General features: G+C 43.3%; 1 protein-coding gene across 4 annotated transcripts in view; it reads left to right on the top strand.

Annotated features, from left to right (window-relative positions):
• atp2b2 (ATPase plasma membrane Ca2+ transporting 2) overlaps positions 1–20,186 on the top strand; it is a 334,512-nt gene that overhangs the window by 275,612 nt on the left and 38,714 nt on the right. For all 4 annotated transcript variants that reach the window (XM_079510385.1, XM_079510382.1, XM_079510384.1 and 1 more), the window contains one exon: positions 19,429–19,670. In XM_079510385.1, coding sequence (XP_079366511.1) covers positions 19,429–19,670 — 242 coding nt within the window. The remainder of the gene's footprint in view (positions 1–19,428; positions 19,671–20,186) is intronic.

The following is a 20,186-nucleotide window of genomic DNA, read 5'->3' on the forward strand; positions in this document are numbered from 1 at the left end:
AGTATAATTATACACAGTAATCCTCGATAAGCTCTAATACAATATGTCTCATATAGCCCAATAAACGCAATGATGCACCGCAGAACAATATGTGAAATTATCCACCAACTGCAAACAATTAAAATGAAACAATCAAAGCACTGGCTCTGACACGTCGAGGCACCAAGCACTTTAGTGTCATCCATAGGCTACAGAAAACACACTAACACAGATGGCATTGCATTAATGTGACTTGTCGACACCTCCTAAAAATAAGGGTCTCCACAGAGGGACAGTTCCTTAGCACTCATCTTAATTAACAGCACAGTTCAACCCCTGACACAACAGATTAATTTATTTCGCCAGTGCACAGCCTAATTATCCTTAGCTTGTGACCTTTCATTTTGGCACGTTCTGCAATAAACCTGTCTCTCCCCAGAACGGCATAACAACACGTTTTTTTTTAATCTATTAATTTGGGAACGTTTGCAAAGATGTATGTTGTTATAAACAAACAAATGCACTCTGTTATACAGTAGCCTATATACAGTACAGTATATAAATATCCATCCTAGCACGCACGCACGCACGCACGCACGCACGCACGCACGGTTGTCATTTTAGCCTAAATGTGTTTACATTTCCGTTTAATAAAGTATTCAAGAAAACATTCTAGAAGCAAATGCACTCACATCACATATGCAGAGATTCACCCACACAAATGTATGTGCATCGAACGAACGCACGTGTGTGCGTGCGCACATGCACGCACACACACGCACACAGCACAGCATAGCACGTGCACTTTGAACGCCATTCACACACTCTTCCATAGCCATACTGACACAGAGGGTGATGGTTTGTGTGTTGATCACGTGCACATGCACGTGCGCTCCCTCCCAGCACCACTCAGTCCCACGTTGCCTCCACCACCTGCTCAGGTCATCACTCCGGTCAGACACACGCACGAACGCACGCACGCACGCACGCACGCACGCACGCACGCACGCACGCACGCACGCACGCACATGAAGAATCAGATCAATTTGTGGTGATCTGCAGTAACTGTATACTGTACATCAGTGGTTCCCAAAGTGGGGTCCGGGGACCCCCAGGGGTCCTTGAGGGAGTTCCAGGGGGTCCCCATCTAAATGATAGTTTGGCAAATAGACCCTTATGGGTCTGTAACTCTGAGAGTGTACAGATTTGTACACTCTCAGATTATTATAGCACACTAACTTTCATGGAATGCATTTTGATTATGTTAGCTTGGATTCCATCGATGGTGTCACTGGTAAGCAGGTTTCTGAAAATGTCCAGAGCACAGAGTATAGACAAAAATGGTACCATAGTATCATGGATTAGATTAGTGACTGAGGACCATTTATAAAGATAGGTTCACAATAGGTGAATTGCTCCTTTAAGTCTGTATATAATTGCCTCTGTTTTTTTTTGTCAAGTTGGACTGAAAGGGGGTGGAGCCAAACCAGAGTTCCCGTTTAACACAAAAAGGAGGTTGTTGAGGCAACCGAATGCGTCCGCAGATTGTTGTAGAGCAGAAGCAGCTTTGCGTCATCATCGTCATCATCACCATCACCATCATCATAACCTTTATTTCAACTTGGAGTACAATTGATGGGCAGGCCCGACGTGACGCGACGCGCTGCATACGGATCCATTTGGTCATGACATGCCGCGACGTGACCACTGATCAAAGTCTACGCTGCACTTCCAAAAGGGGGGAGGATCAAAGAGTATATAGGAATCAGAAACGAAGGCTTTAAAAAAGGAGACGGGAGTGATGAGCAATAATGGATATATAGGACAGCACCACCACCACCACACTCGCGTGACAAGTGCAGGGGGGCCTCATCATTTGATAACCCGGGAGACTGTATCGCTGTCCCTCACAGCGCAGCCCTCCAGGCTGAAGACCCGGTCATTATACTGTCCCTATCAGTGAGACTCTGAGAGCTGCATGCAGCGCGGCCAGTCGGCTGCGCCATGCACAGCCATGCACGTCACGCATCACTCCTATACACGCAGAGACGTTTAGAGGGAAGACCAGGACAATCCTTGGGGTGGTTGGGGGGGTTGCAGTGTTGTTTCCGTCGACTAAAACTATGACGAAAAATGTTTGTCGACTATACCTTTTTCCACTGACAAAAACTACATAAAAACTAAATGAAAACTAAGCTATGATGACTAAATATACTGACAATTTTGTCAACAAATAGAAACTAGACTAAAATGTTAGGAAGGGACTAGTGGACAAGAGATCATCATTTTACACTTAGTTGCATTCTGAAAATAGCTGATCTACAAACGCCCTGCGACGCGTTGTGAGCTTGTAGATCTGCTATTTTCAGCAAGTGTAAAATCAGTCATTACAACGGCATCAAGGCCCGCCAAAATACATTTTAGCCAACTAAATCAACTGTAGATTTAGTCAACTAAAATCGTATGATATTTAGTCGACTAAAACTAGACTAAAACATTCCAGGTGACTAAAATGTGACTACAACTAAATGAAAACTATTCAAGAGACTATGACTAAAACTAAAAATCTAAATTTACTTCCAAAAACAACACTGGGGGGTTGGCACTCTGGACGATGCAATAGGGAGAAAGAGAACGGGGGAGGGGAGGGGGTGTTGGATAGAAGAGAGAGAGAGAGAGGGTGAGACGAGGAGGGAGGTGATTCGGAGAGCGCGTGAGAGATCAGAGATGCAATTAAGAGGGACAGAATAGAGAGGAAAGCACCGCTCACAACACAACGAGCCCGACAACTACACCGATAACTGTAAAAATGTCATCTTAAAAAAATCATTCTAGTCCGCACCGCATGCTGTAACGACGGCGTCGGTGGCGAGCGGTGTCGCTTGGATCGCTTTCAGAGCGATTTTATGAACGACACAAACGTTGACACGGCCATTCAAAATCCATCAGGACATCTGGGATAGGATAGCGGTCGGTCTCTCTCACCCTCGGAAAGTTCAGTTATAGTGACGGAGTTGAGGAGACGTTCAGGATTGCAACTGCTTTATTTAATTACTGTTTTCAGTTCTTTGAGTATTTTGAGGGTTTTCTGTCTTCTGATTCATGTACTGTGCTTATTTCGATGTTGCTGTTATTTCTGTTGATTATTATTATATTATATTATTGCAGCTACATTGAAAATGATGGCCTGCCCCTTGTACTCCGAGTTGAAATAAAGGTGATTGATTGATTGATTGATTGATTGATTGAAGAATTTATTAACAGTTTGCAGAATTACAGTACATTTCAAGCACAAACTCAATACAAAGGCTGTTAACTGTGAGTGGACGACCCAATTAAGCATTACACTTGTTTCCAATAGGGTCCACCATGTTCAAATCATCAAAACAATTAGAGACGTACAAATAGACACTTCTATAGACAGAACAGGAATTCATCATAAAAGAGGTAAAAAGGGAAAAGAAATATATACAGTGAGGGGAAAAAGGGGGGGGCGGTGGGGGGGATTCAGATTTTACGGGGGCCAGTTTCGAATTGCAGCCATCCGTAGGTGCCCTTTGATGATGATGATGATGATTCTGAATAGCTTAAAGGGCCACTTCACCCCTTTTGCAAGCAGAGCTTATTGTCTCCACCAGGCCGAAGGCATGGGGAGAGAGTATGTTTTGCACTCCGTCCGTCCGTGTGTCCGTGTGTCCGTCCGTCCGTCTGTGAACAGCTAATCTCTGGCACCGTTAACCCGGTCGATGCCAAATTTTGCACACACACTCCCTGGATGCCAACGATGAACCTCTGCCCCAGAATTTCCAGGAGGCCGCTTTGTGCAAGGTTTTTGGACAGTACACCTACAGATTTTGTCCACACATCACACAAATTGGTACACAGTCTCTCTAGAGCCATTCAACAAAACAGGTCTTTCAGATTTCTCAGACTCCATCCTGATTGGCTAAGATTGGCTTCCAAAGTTCGCAGGAGTGCTCAGTTTCAAACAAAATAGTGCAAATCATGAACACATCGTGCGATTTCCGTGAAATTGTGCACGCACATTCCCACTAGGCCGAGGAAGAAATGCCACATGAACATTTTCAACTCAGCCTCATGGTGGCGCTATAACTGGCCAAAATGTGTTTTTACCTCTAACTGCATGGATCTGTGGATAACTTTGTATGCCAACTCCCTAGAGGCCAAGGAAAAACCTTTGCCTGGAATTTTTCACATCTGCTCTTTATAGCGCCACCAGGAGGCCGACATATGTAAAACACATTTTCTAATATTACTCCTTCAGATTGTATCCAAATTTCACGCAAATCAGTACACATGCTCTCCATAGTCATGTGATCAAGGCGGGTTTGTTTGATTTCTCAGAATCCACCCTCATTGGCTACGATTGGCTTCTACACTTTTCAGGAGTAGCCCGCTTTGTACCCGTTTTGTACAAATCGCCACAACTACTCAACGCAGCGTCCGATTGCGGTGAAACTGTGCATGCATATTCCCACTAGGCTGAGGAAGAAATGCCACTTGACAGTTTTCAAATCAGCCTCATGGTGGCACTACAACAGGCCACACACACACACACACACACACACACACACACACACACACACACACACACACACACACACACACGTTTATATATTACTCCTAAACATTTTGCCAAACATCACACACACTGGTGGAGACCTGTGCCCAGAAGGGCACTTTTTCTAGTTTTAATTATGTTTAGGACACAAGAAACACTTTCTTGGGTGTTTTATGTGTGTAATATGTTTTTTTTTGAGTGGTGCAAACCACTCCAACAACCAGCTTTGTCTGTACCCGTGTACCCGTGTATGTACCCGTGTACCTGTGGCCCCACGCACAGGTGAGCATGGTTGCTATGGTTAGTGTGTGACGTCATTGCACCACTCAGTTCACACGGGTGTGTTTTTTTTAAATATATATTGTAGTTATGACGCCACTAACTCCAGAGGTCCACATTGCTGTTGTAGCAAAAATAGCAGATCTATAAGCTCAAAACGCGTCGCACTGCGACGTGTGCTATTTTTTAATTGGAATCCGGAAAATTTACATTTTTATGTAATTTCAAATGCCTTTAATTAACTTGTGTTGAGCATTGAGCTACTAATTTAGACTGAAGTAATGAATTAAGCGGGTCATGTTTGTGTAAGCCGGTGGAAATGTATAGATGTGTTTGGTTTATTGTAATTTTTGTGCTTTTGCTGTGTTAATACTTTGCATGTTTGTTTGAAATGTTTTTCTTTAAGTTGCTGTGAGTTGATTAGAGTGAGATTATTGTCCAGTGATTTTGCTTTAGTGTTTTGCTTATTTGTGTTTGAGTGTTGCATGATTTTGTAAACCTTATTTTTTCCACTGACTGGCACAACCTAAATTGAGCTAATGACCTGCACCTGGGTTGGGTGTGGCCCACCAATCAGTAGCCCTATATAGCAGAGACAGTGTGTTTGGAGGAGAGTTTTTCAGAAGAGGAGAAGGAAGGAGAAGGTTCTGTGGAGAACAGGGGGCAGCTACCACGGCTGGGGGCCAGGATGCAGCCGGGGGCCAGTGGTAGCCATGTAGTCGACACTAGATGGGCTGTAAGCGCCACGACCACGACCCCCATGGGGGGCCAGTGGTAGCCATGTCCTCGACGCTTTAAGTGCCACGACCACGACCCCCAGAGTGTGCGCCCTTGCCGTGGGGGGGCTGCCCAGAGATGAGACGAGAGAGACGACACGGAAAGCAGTGAAAAGGTTTCGAGAGGAGAGCTGGATGTGCACGTAGAGAACGAGACGAACTGACGGAATGCAGGGGATGTGATTTATAGGGAAGGCACTACGCACTTTAAGTAAGACGCTGGAGGGAGGATCTGTTGTGAGGAGCCAGAAGGATTGTTCCAGTCCAACCAGAGGCGAGGCGGCGTTGCGACGGAGAGGTTTTAATACTGCAAGCCAGAGACAGATCGGCCCAGGTGAAAGCCTGGGGCGCCTGTAAGTACCCCACCGCAGTATTACCAACGTTGAACCTTGCTGTTGAGCTGTAAATGTAGAGTGCCCCGGACCAGATGAACTGGCGTCTATTTTATTGTGTTTCAGTGACTACAAGGCGTAGAAGAGTACCCCCTTCCCTGACTGCCTGCACAACCTCCCCGGGCTACTTTGCACATTGTTCTCCAGACCTTTTTTATTGTTTGTTTTGTTAGGGTTTTAGGTTTAGGGTGTTTTTAATCATTGTATTTTGTATTGGCCATTTTTAGCGTGCCCCCTGTATAAGGCAAATAAAACTATTGTTGTAATCCCCCACCTTATCCTGTTTCAGTCTTTTTATGGTTTTCCTTAATTTATTGCTCTTTTTAAACTGGGTTTAATATCGAACCTGAGTGTCCTTTTATTGTTTAGAGTTAGAGTTCCCTTGACTCTTTTAATCCAAGGGTGGCGTAGTTGGCTATATGGTTTTAAATGAGTCTCACAGTACAATGCACCCCGCACTTTAATTAGTGCACTTTAAATACACTGTGTTTCTCATAACGTTCTTGTGACATAAACGGCCACACGTCACATTTGCATGTTATGGAATTGTAACAGCTGAAACCAATATTATATCAGTATTCTGGTATGTACCTGAGGGGCACATTAAGTGAAGGTGGGGGCCGAATGTGGCCCCCGGGGGCCGCCATGCAGTTGCCCATGTATGTCCTATATCTTTCAGCGCCACTGAAACGAAAATATCTCTCTTCCCCCTCCGTGTGGATACATGGGGCTCACACAGCGTGTTTGGTGCTCTATACCGCTTTAGGCCTCACTCACACGCAAGACACACTTGTGTCCTGTGTCTTCTGTGTGTCATGGCCGCCTCAATGCATTTCCAATGGGAGTCACATGGTTTCATGACACAACCTTGTTGCATGGCTGTTGCATGGCTGTCTTCGGTTGCAACATGCATACAACATTTGTCTTGTGTCTTCTCCGTGTTTAATGGCCGCCCCAATGCATTTCCAATGGAAGTCACATGGTTTGACAAAACATTTTTGTTTGATGCGGGGGAGGGGGGCAGAACACAGCCATCAAACAATTTTTTTTGTCAAACCATGTGACTTCCATTGGAAATGCATTGGGGCGGCCATTAAATTAAACACGGACAAGACACATGTTGTATGCATGTTGCAACAGTGTGAGTGAGGCCTTACAGAACATATCTTTCATATCAGTGTGGACGTCGTAATGACTGTTTTTACACTTGCTGAAAATAACAGATCTACAAGCTCACAATGCGTCATGCTGCGACGCGTTGTGAGCTTGTATATCGGCTATTTTCAGCATGAAACCAAGTGTAAAATTACTTGTCTTTTATTTATTACAGGATCTCTTGTCCACTAGTCCCTTCCTAACATTTTAGTCTAGTTTCTATTTGTTGACGAAACTTTCCATATATTTAGTCTCAGTTTTAGTCACCATAACTTAGTTTTCATGTAGTTTCCATTTATTTTTCGTCAGTGGAAAAAGGTAGTCGACGAACATTTTTCGTTTTAGTGTTAGTCGACGAAAACATCACTGCGTGACACCCTCCTATATAAGACGTGGACATAAATCGTGACTTATGAAGACGAGGGGAATACTGTAAGTTATAACAAAACAGGAAGAGCAGGCGGCTTATGTGAGGATAGCATGAGACGGGGTTGGGAGGGGTCACGAATGTGCAAATTAAAATCGAGAGCAGGGGGATCGGAAGGGAATCGGAGATGTGGGGATCGAAGTGAGGAGGAGGAGGAGGATTAAAACGATCGTGGGGTCCCCCAGGTGGAAACAGGAAGTTAGGGTGCCAGATGCCCCGTGGCATATGTCCTTGCCTGTGGGATCACCCAAGGACCAAGGGGAGAGGGCAGCTGGTCTATAGTCGTGTCCAGGCCAAGACGCGCCCAGCCCCAGTGCTGCCCCGTGCCAGCTCAGGGCATCCCATGCCAGCTTACCACAGAAACCCGCGTAGGAACCCACGTCATCGTTGTGGAGGGTTTTCTGTTACTCATTACGGCAGTACGTCAGTGCTCTTATTTTTAACATAAAGAAATTACCACCAAATACCACAATGTAGAAATACTTGTATTGTATTGTTTGTGTATTGTATAAATATACAGATCGACAAGCTCACAACGAGCCTGGCTCCGCAGCCACTGAATCGCTAGCCTCGGAAACCCAGACGTTTTTATTTCCAGGGAGAAAAAAACTAAAGTCTGGGACCGAGTCCACTTCAATTCGGCATAGAGTAGCGCAAACGTCGATCACTCTCTGCTGATTTCTGATCGTGTGCACCGTTGTTAAATTGGCGCACACACACACACACACACACACACACACACACACACACACTCCTCTCTCTCTCTCTGTCGCTCTAATTAATTAGTCTCATGTCGCGCAGCTGCGTCTAGATTATCCCGGCAGATGAATTTTTTTTTTGTCTTAGTCTTTTAGTCTTAGTCTTGCTCTTTTAGTCTTAGTCTTTAGGTATTTTAGTCTTAGTCAAATACATGTTACGTAGGTTTGAATATGCAATACAGACACAGATTTATAGTTTTAATATGAAACATGTCTAATTTTATTTTTAAGTGGTGCAACACATATTAACTGTAGCCTATATATGATGATTCCGGGTCTCGGGTGTGACAGTACAGTACAGTGACAGTAGAGGGGCCCCCCTGGGGACCCCCACACGGTAACTGTCATTTCTCGACCGTTTCGGGCGCGGGGCGGCTTGCCAGAACCGGGCCGGCACCCTGGGCACGTTCCTGTGGGTCTGGAAGTTCTGGGGACCCCATGGGGACCCCCACACGGAGTTGTACCACTTACTTCACACGGGTGTGATTTTTTATTTGTTTTAGTATCAAATGACTCAAAGTCATTTGATACTAAAAAATAAAACAAGACATGTTTCATGTACATGGCCTTGATCTTATGGCCTGATAGAAAAATAGATCCACGGAACACATAACTTTGAAGTCTGAACAAGTGAAAAAGTTATTGTCTTCTACTGGCAAAATCAAGACACATGAAGCTGGGCATAGGAGGGGCCCCTCAATAAGTTATGGCCATTCAGGTCTGGTGACCGTGGTTGGCGGTTGAAAATCTGATACCATATGGCTACGGCCAATCAGTGCCGTTTCAACTCGATGGCTGCCTCCACTGTGGCAACTTGCGACCGTATTGATCCTGCTACATTGCCCTATGATTAGTAGTTTCTTTATAGAGACGACAGGTTTTCGAAACATCATCATTCGACATATTTGACCATGTTTGTTTGCATGCTACTGTAGTAGCTACTGTAGCTAACCAAACAAACGCGGTCAGCGTGCTCGCTGACCGCGTTTGTTTGGTTAGCAACCGTGTTAGCCACATTTCATCTGCTTTGCCACTATTTTGAGTGGTTGGTGTGAACCAATCGGCGAAGACTGACGCTTTGGCAACGCCCATCCCAGAAACCGCTGCCGTGGGGAGGGCTTTCATATGAATAATGAAGTGAGACGAAATGAAAATGCTGGCTGAGTGTGTGAAGTGAAGTACAGTAAGACCTGTAAAGTATAACAATAAATATTCAAGTAAAGTTAAACTACCCCCAGATTGTAGTTAAGTATTGCACTTGGGTGAATGTAGCCTATAGTTACTTTGCACCACTGGAGCCCAGGGTTATCTCAGAGAGCTAACTGCAGTTGTTTTGACACGGATCTGGTTATTCCTCATCTCTTCCTGTCTGTTACAGTCCTGCTGCTTGTCTCGTTCAGTCTCTGGGTTCTGTCCCTCTGTCAGTGTCGGCCAGCCTCCGTGGGGGAAAGTATCTAAGGGCATTTAATTAAGTACTGTACTTACTACAATGTTGAGGTATTTACTGTACTATTTCCAATACTTTTACTTCCACTGCACTGCATCTCAAAGGTGCATTTTATACTTTTACTCCACTATATTTATTTGAAAACTTTAGTTACTAGTTTACTTTCTGTTTTTTTCTTGGTTTTGTTTTGTTCCCCTAACACAGGGAATTATTTTGGGTAGAATGAATCCTGGTACCGGTTTGGTGGTTCCGGCCTGATGACTATCAACCAGTGACTACAACATGACATATTAAGTTATTTCCGCTCCCGACCGGATCAGAAACCCGGAAATGGTATTGATCCCATGCTAGGTTGAAGGTGGTTAAGACTGGACACAGGTGCTTGTTTCCATTCCCTGATGTTTTGGACATAGGCCTACATGCATCCGTAGCTACAAGATCTCCAGTCGACAGTGACATATTCTTGTTTGCAGGCATCTGAACAGCATCTATTTCTCCACTCTTATCGACGCATCCCCCACTTGTATTATTATGTATTAATGTTCATCCGCTGCTACAGTATAGGCACCAGGTTCTCCCAAAACACTTCCCAAACAAACAACAACCATGAGACCCAATAGCATCATTACTCATTAACCCATTTTGACCTGGGAACGACAAATGTCTTCTAAATCCTGACTGTTAGTCGTTCTCAAACATTTTCATGTCAAGGACCCCCAAATATATATGTAATTGGCCCCTGACCGCCATCTGAAAATATGTTGTTCCAGGGACCCCCCAGAAGCAAAGATTTGAGTTAAAAACGATTTTTTTTTAAAAATAGCAGATCTACAAGCTCGTAGCGCGAGCTTCTAGATCTGCTATTTTTCAACAGCTAAAGTATAACATAATGCTTTAAACCCCAAAAGGGGTTCCTGCCCAAAATGGGTTAATCAGCGACAGGCAAGGTCCCCATAATGTAATCTGTGCTCGTTAGGAAAAGGGATTAATTATATTATTATATTTTTGTTCAAACAGAGTATGAAGTATTCATGGTTCTGTTTATCTGTGGCAGTGAAGACACACAGCTGGACATTAACCAGATGTGTCCAATTACCAGGCGAACAAGACATAGCAGGACCCTGATTGGTTTTTTAATGATTCATGAGAACAAGACAGTCTAGACTGGGCATAACCATGTGGCCTTATCCCTGTCCAACCTTTAACTATAATATATGTCTTCAGTTTGTAAATGAAGCTACACAAATTGCAATGTGGCGTTACCGAACCTACCCACATGTTGGTGTCCAAATCGAGAAAATGCGGAAGTATATAGCGTTCTTCCGGGTGCTTTAAAACGCCAGTGAGCAAAATTCCATCGAAATTAATTGTGGGGGTGGGGCTGTCTGCTCTCTAGTTAGTTTACATATAACCAGTGGTGGAAAAAGTACTCAATTGTTCAATCAAAAGTAAAAGTACCAATACTGCAATTTAGAAGTACTTCGTTACAAGTAAAAGTACGGAATTGAAAATGTACTCGAGTAAACGTACAAAAGTATCAGCATCCAAATGTACTTAAAGTACTAAAAGTAAAATTACTCATATTGCAGAATGTCCCATTTCACAAGTTCAAAATGTGTACAAAATCTATTGAAAATAGCCGTTCTAAAAGCTCACAATGCGTCGCAACGCGACACATTGTGAGCTTGTAGATCGGCTATTTTCAAATTGCCAAAATGTATAGCGTTGAAGTGGTTAATGTATGTTTTCTAATCAAAATTAAAATCTCCAAATAATTGTAGTGGAGTAAAAGTATAAAAATCTTGGCTTTGAGATGTAGTGAAGTAGAAGTAAGTACTGGAAATTGGAAATACTCAAGTAAAGTAAAGTACAAATACAAAGTACAAAATTGTACTTAAGTACAGTACTTAAGTAAAAGTACTTAGTTACTTTCCACCACTGCATATAACTATAGTATATGATAATCACAGACAATTATGTTGTTTAGCCGATAGAATCACTTCCATAGGTCTGCGGTATTGTTCTCACGAATACATTAAACAGTCTAGTTGATGGCAGTGCTGGCGCCAGACCTTGATCAGCAGGGCGCTATATATTTTTCATGGGAGGCACTTTATTTTTAAATACCATTATAGACTATATAACAAATGCTCTTGTATGGCATTCCGCCCATAAACACAACGATCCGCCAAAAACATGATGGAAAAATTATGCACGGACCGCAAGCAATAAGTGAAATGAAACACAATTACTTTAGGCTATCAATCAATCAAAAGCACTAGCAGGCAAGTCGGGGTGCAGAACACTTATGGCTACAGTATTAGTATAGCCTACTTGTTTCAAATTTAAACACATGATCATAAGGAACCTTGACCGGAACACAGTTCAGTCAGGTCAACTCATGAATGGATCAAATATTTGTATTATACACTGTATATAAAATGAGCAATATTTATTTTGGTTGTGCGATGAATTGGATCTGCTTTTAGGAACTCTGAGCAAGCACACTGTACATCTCCCTACCAATAGGAACTCTGAGCAAGCACACTGTACATCTCCCTACCAATAGGAACTCTGAGCAAGCACACTGTACATCTCCCTACCAATAGGGACTCTGAGCAAGCACACTGTACATCTCCCTACCAATAGGAACGCTGAGCAAGCACACTGTACATCTCCCTACCAATAGGAACGCTGAGCAAGCACACTGTACATCTCCCTACCAATAGGGACTCCGAAGCCCCCAGGACATACAAATAATGCAACTTCCCCATTTAATTAGGGTGCTCTAGAAGTATGTGATTGTTTGAGAATAGAAGCATGGAGCTGAGAACTACCATGTACCAATTGTACCATGTACCATGTACCAATTGTACCATGTACCATGTACCAATTGACGGGCCTGTTGAGAACTCTAGTTTTTAGTGCACAGCTGCACTAAGATCTTTGGCACGGGCCCGTTTAGAGTTTGAATGGACAGGTATCAGTCAAAAGGGAGACATCGTAGACTCAGTGAAGGACGGATGGGGAAGGATCAACATGGAATGTCAGAACAGGTCAGCTCCATATATGGAGATCTAAGGGCTTGAGGTTTGAGGTCAGATGTAGAGTTGCTGGCCGGCTCCATATATGCAGATCTAGGTGATGATCCAGTCTTTTCCATGTGTGGCTATCCAGGGTTTGACGAGATCAGTTTTGTGATCTTCATATGGAGACGGCCATAGCGTATCACAAGGCGTGAAGGCCTGACAACCATATATGGAGTGTGTCATGAGGCGTGACGGACGAATGGACTGACTGACAGGTTTTGCAGGTTTTCATAGTAATCTGTACCATACGTACCATGTCCCATGCGCTCATTCATTGCATTACTGTAAGTTATCGCCACCTCCACGAAAAGGCCTTACCCCTTTTCCCTAAACTTCTTACTATTTTGAAAAACATTTAAAAATCGCTCAACTAGCCGATCTACATCGACACGTTGTGAGCTTGTAGATCGGCTATTTGGACCATTCAAATAGGTTTTCCAAAATATAAAAAAAAAAGAAAGAAAAACAAAGTGGGGTAACAATGCACGTTGGCACGTACGTCAAACGCACACACGCGTGGTAACAATGCACGTTGGCACGCACGCACACATTGCCATAACAAGTAGGCTACAAGTATACGACATTCAGATAATGGTCTAGTAGTAGTGTAGTGTACTGCCTGCAATGTAGAGATATCTATAGGGCCAGCAGATCATTATTTTATCTTTTTACTTTCTCTTTATTCTTATTTATCTTGGTTTGGTTCTAGACTCTTGTTCTTACCTGTACCTCACCTGTGTTTCATTATCACTGCTGTTCCAGATCTGACATCCTGCATTTCATCAGTAAAGGTTCATCTTATCTTTAAAGAGCTCCTGCAAGCCAGACGACAGATGTGTCATCACCACGGCAGAGGCAACTTCCCTATCCAATTAAAATAATATATAATAAGGCTTTAGGGAGGTGAATTTCATGGAGTGGTTGTTGTGAAACATTTGCCAGTTTTGAGAGTTTTAACATCCTTCATCCAAAGCTTGCCCCACTTGTGGATGAGTGCCTCAGAAACAGTGGCAGTAAGACATTAATTTGATTATCTGCATTAATGAAAACAGAACATTGCTGACTGAAGGGGGAAAAAACAACATATCTAAACGTTAGAAATGGCAAACGTTCCCCATTCAATCTAATCTAGTAGGAACTTGGAAGCTTGCTCATAAGAATATCAATCCTGTTGTCAAGCAAAATGATTGATTGATTGATTGATTGAATGATTGATACAATTGTCCTTGTACCATATGGAGAAAAGAAACTTGAGTTACCATACAATTCCAAATAGTAGCCCTGGCTCAAATAGACACCCGATTCCTTTTAACACAATCGGTGCCGGGATTCCTTCAAAATAGGAGCTCTGGGGTGCCGGAAAGACATGGCCGCTTTTACTCTGAAACCCACGACCCGGAAACAATCTGCTAAAAACTGTTTGCTTTACATTGCTAGCTTACATTGCTATCGTTTTAATTTATACGATATATGATCCAAAAATCGTTCATATTTTGCGGGAGAGACGGATGAGGAGCAGAAACGAAGCGCTAGTATATCGATCAGTTCAAAACCATGGAGAGCACCCTGGATTAGGAGAGACGAGTCATTCTTTCTGCCGCGCTAACAGCTAAGTCAACGGTAAGCTAACATGAGCTCAGAGCGTAGCATACGGTAGCCGAAAGGCGAACTGACAAATTCAAAAAAGGAAAAAAATCTGAATATTCCTCTCTCGCCCGGTATCATTGAGGATGCGCTAGGACGTCTACAGACGTCCTATGGACGCGTCGATTGGGACCCCTAGGACGTGTGGACACGGTTAAACGGTTAAACACCTGGGGTCTGACACCAATTTGCGTATTCAAATTTAAAAAATTCCATTAAAAAAATACCCCTCCCTCCACGCCCCACCCACCCACCCCACAATAAAAGCCAGGGCTATAATTTGCAGGAGGGCTATTATTTACAGTTTCTTCAGCCTCATTTGGGTCCACCCAGGCTATTATTTGCATTTTCTTTTTCAATCTAATTGGAATTGTAACCAAATAATGGCCCAGTGCAGGCCAGGGCAAAATAAATAAAAGCCTGCTGCAAATACACGTCTGGTTGCAAAACATGGAAATAGCCGGCCTGGTGCAAAACATGGAAATAGCCGCCCAGAGCCCAAAACTATTTTGCGTAGTAAACGCCCGGTCTATACTATTTGGAAATACACCCCTTTTCTCGAGCCGAGATGTTCAATCAACCTGAAGAATGCGTGGTTGTAAAATGACACGAACAGAACGTCAGGAAGTGAATATGTGCTACTATCTCAGCAGTGGCTGTGTGTAGGTACGGTATAAGCCAGCGCTGTAGAGTGTGCTGTCACTTCAGGGCACAGTCTGTATAATCAGGTTTGTTCGATGACTGAAATGGAAACAGATGTATTTTAATGACAACATGGATACGAAATGAGAATTGTCATGCGCTATGCTAATGCGATTGCTTCCCCCTGCATGGCACTGACAGTTTATTACGTCAGGCAGAGAGTTGGTATAGTGAGTGAGGCTCAGAAGATGACAGACAGTAAGATACTATAATAAGAACCCTATTTGGAGGCTGAGAGAGACACTCTGCCAACCTTTCTCAGACCGGGACCAGTGTGGTTTTTGGCAGCAAATTTTGATTTTAGTTTTAGTCATATAGTCTCTTGAATAGTTTCCATTTAGTTTCAGTCACATTTTAGTCACCTGGAATGTTTTAGTGTGAGTCTAGTCATAATGACGGCATCAAGTCATTTTCATCAGTCATTACTGAGCCGATCTACAAGCTCACAACTGCGACGTGTTGTGAGCTTTTGTGAGCTATTGTCAGCATGCAACCAAGTGTAAAATGATTTATACTGGATCTCTTGTCCATTAGTCCCTTCCTAACATTTTAGTTAAAAAGACAGCTGGGGGGGGGGGGGGTCTCGGCACCCAAAGTGTGCTTTTCACAGTATCACCGATACCATGGCAACGCCAAGAGCTGTTCCACAGGGTGGCTAGACAAGCATATATGCGTGTGCGCACACACGCGCGCGCACACACACACACACACACACACACACACACACACACACACACACACACACACACACACACACACACACACACACACACACACACACACACACACACACACACACACACACACTGGCCTTCTCATAGAAATTGTGAAAATTAGTAGAAAGGACTCAGATGATGAGAGACATCACACACGCAACAATTCTCTCAGAGATAGACACATGGAAGAAATCATTGCTATGAGCAAATGTATTATATTATTCATTAGTCTTATTTTTGGTATTTTTCTAGATTAGCATTTTTTCCCTCTTTCTTGTAGTTCCTTGCCTGTGTTGTTTTAGAAATGACACAAACAGAACATCAGAAGGAAAGTCGATACAAACCGTCAAAGACGATAACGAAGAGGCAATTATTTTTGATTGGCTATACTCTTGTTTTCATGATGCATTCATAGTAGCCTGCAGGAAATCTCTAAACAAAAACCAGGATTAAACTGAATATACTGTCAATGTCATATTGTTTTAAATAAATGAATATGCCGTGGCAAAACTCCATAGCAAGTGAGCTGTTTTGTCATGTCCCCCATTGCCACCCTGCTTTTTCAGCAAAAGGGTAAAATCTTCTACCTTTCTGCCAGCCATGCCTCGTAGCATAGCGCTACGCTCTAGTCTATAGTGACTCAACTTTCAACCCACACCGCCCGGGTTTGAATCCTGCTTGTGCCGCAAACAACTTTGTTTTTTTTGCCAATGATGATCTTGGGGGGGTCCCCACATAAATAAACTAGAAAAAGTGCCCTTCTGGGCACAGGTCTCCACCAGGAGGATAGGAATGGCAAAATGTTTAGGAGTAATATAAACATGTTGTTTTGTTTGTTTTTGTCATTTTGTTGAGGAAATGCAGAGTGCCTGGTGGCACTATAATAGGCCAATGTGAAAAGGGTGCCATTTCTTCATACGCCTTTAATGGCAATTGGATGATTTGAGGCATTTTGTTCCAAAAATGTGTTTTGCAAAAATCAACCTGTTGGTGGCACTATAACAGGCCAATGTGAAAAGGGTTCCTCAGCCTAGTAAGAAAATGTGTGAAAGATTTCACGTAAATTGCATGCTGCGTTCATGATTTGAGGCTTTTGTTCAAAACGGGGCAATCTTGCAAACTGTGAAAGCCAATTATAGCCAATTAGGATGGAATATGAAATATCGGACAGATCCGACTTGAGCACATGACCATAGAGATACTGTGTAACGATTTGTGAGATTTTTGGACAGAATCTGGAGGAGTAATATCAAAAAATTTGTTTTACAAAAGTCGGCCTCCTGGTGGCGCTATAAAAGGCAGATGCGGAAAATGCAGGTCAAAGGTTTGTCCTTGGCCTCTAGGGAGTGTGCATGCAACGTTTAACGCAGATCGGTGCAGTTTTAGGTAAAAAATGTGAAAAGCTGCCTCATGGTGGAGCTATAACAGGCCGTTCTGGAAAATGTGGGGCAGAGGTTCATCGTTGGCATCCAGGGAGTGTGTGTGCAAAGTTTGGCATCGACCGGGTTAACGGTGCCGGAGATTAGCTGGTAACAGACGGACGGAAGGACGGACACACACACACAAGGACGGACACACACACGGACGGAGTGCAAAACATACTCTCTCCCCATGCCTTCGGCCTGGTGGAGACAATAAATAAAAAAATCAGAGGGGCAAAATAAATCTTAAGTATTAGAATAGTGTAGTATAGAATTAGAGTAGCGTCTATAGAATAGATTACCAACTATGCTACATTTGTGGTGAAACAAAACTACAGTACACTATAGACACGTGAACTCTTCCTCCACTCCACTGCAGGATGTTGGATATGAGAACACAGTAATACCGGACCGGTAGTCCTATTACTGGAATAGTGGCATATAGTGCTGCACATACAATATGCTGTATCACTGACTGTACTGTGTGGTTCAAGTGGTTTCAAACGGAAATAATATGAAGTCACCTGAAGACACTCTTGTGTACCCTCTCAGCTCTCCTACATTCTCTTAGTAAACAAGGAGAGAGTCATCATGACACTTGAAATGGAATTGACAATCTTTCTCAATGACTCACTCTCTTGCTGTGGACCATTTTTTCCAAATAAGAAAAGCACAAGGTAGATAACAAAGTGAACAGTGTCTAGAACTTGGAGTTAACCACATGAACCCTATTCTGGGCTTGATTTAGGCGAATATTCCCAGAAATATTCTATTTCCAATCAGCTATTTGGTGTAGAGGGGAAAAGGCAGGCGACCAACCACCATAATTCGTAGCTGTCGGGAGGAAACCTCTATTTGTGAGGTTTCTTTTCTTCTTTTTTTTCTTCTTTTATTATTATTTTAGTTTTTGCATAAATCAGTGCTATTGAACACCATGTGTTTCAACATCATCAACTTTGATGAGGCAGTATTGCCTCAGTATATGCTTTGTTTTCAAAATATATGGTTTGCATAATTTCCTTTATTTTTGTTTAAAAAAAAACATTAACACAGTGGCAAGCTGTGTTAGGAGGAACCGACATGGTTTGCCTTTCGCGATGCGATAAAAAAATCACTATTTACATCTGAACGTCAGACGGATTGGACAAAAACAACGACGTTGGAGTATTTTTCTGAGAAAACAAGCAGCAAAGAAACTAAAATAAATGGATTCCTATGGGGTGCGCGCGCATCCGTCCCCATGCTGGGAAGGACGCAGACGTTGCCTAGCCAACGGGACCATGCTACAGGTTGGTGCTCAGCGTCAGCCGGTTGGTTTTGGTATAAAGCTTTATCACCGCTATATCGCTGCCTTGGCACGCAGCGGGGGAATCTATCACCGGGATATCGCGCCTATGCGGCACTAAGCGTGTTAAGTGGTTAACTGTACATTACTGCAAACGGTTGGGATGATCTTAAAATACTTAAAATCTCTCACCTCAAAATTGTCACCTGGGTGTCGGCTGTCTGAGCAAATGTGTATTGTGATTCTTTATAAACCAGTTGGAATTGAATGAAAGTTGGCCAGTTCTCTCCAAGGCCATAAGGCTGTCGGAGGAGCCTATGCTGTGCTTTGCTGCTGTGTACTTTGTTGAAATAAACCATCTCTGAGGAACATCTCGTCAATCTGTCTGCTGTGTCACAACTTTCTCCGTGCTCTCAGAGTCTATTTTGCATGGTAGGGACTATAGGGTGTCCTGTAAAATCATTTACCACATCCGCACACAGTCTTTGCTCCAACAGTGTTTATTTAGTTAAAACACCATTTAACTCAGGACATGACGTTTCGGGCCGTGAACGGCCTTCATCAGGTGATAGTAATCAGTATACGATAACCTCCCTTATATAATAGTCGTCACGTCACGTCACGTGACTGACGTTAACAAACAGGGCAGGTAACTTTCAAACCCCACAGAGTGATATAAAATAAATTGAATGACCACCACAACAAGCAAGTTCACAACATTACAACAAAGTTTAAAAGTTCTCTCCTTAATTCCCCATCTCTTTCCTTTTCTCCAGCCCGCAGCCAAGGAAGGTGGTCTCCCGATGCAGATCGGTAACAAGACAGAGTGTGGCCTGCTCGGTCTGGTGTTGGACCTGAAGCGAGACTACCAGCCCATCCGGAACCAGCTCCCCGAGGAGAAGCTCTACAAGGTCTACACGTTCAACTCTGTCAGGAAGTCCATGAGCACCGTCGTGAAACTGCCAGACGGGAACTTCCGCATGTACAGCAAGGGAGCCTCTGAGATCGTCCTCAAGAAGTGAGTCACTCACTTAAATTTCGACGTCAGGCCTGAATGGGTTAATTGGAAGACCAGCTGAAATAAAATAAATATCACACCCGTGTGGAGTGAGGGGCGCTCTTATCATCGTACATCATCATGACGTAAAATAGATACTATGCCTATTTGCTCTGACATAAAATTGTCCATTCATTGTCAATGTAGGGTAAAAAAAATCACACCCGTGTGAAGTGAGGGGCGCTAATATATTAAAGTCTAACTCATGTTGATTATAGGTGATGTAATGGTGATGTAAAACAAACGGTGCCAAGTGCCAACACAAACATTAAACGCCAATGGCCCGGTTTCCCAAAGGACACCTCTTACACCATGGTGTAAGAGGTATGGTGAATTGCACATGCTCAGTAGCCCTCTAGGCCGCACATGAAGCCTGTGAACATAGACATTCCGTGCATAGATGTGCCAATTTGTTTTGCGTCACATGACGTCACCGTTCAAGATACAGACAAGACATGCACAATACATTACAAAAGA

Source organism: Electrona antarctica (genome assembly GCF_951216825.1).
Source record: "Electrona antarctica genome assembly, chromosome: 9".
NCBI lineage: Eukaryota > Metazoa > Chordata > Actinopteri > Myctophiformes > Myctophidae > Electrona > Electrona antarctica.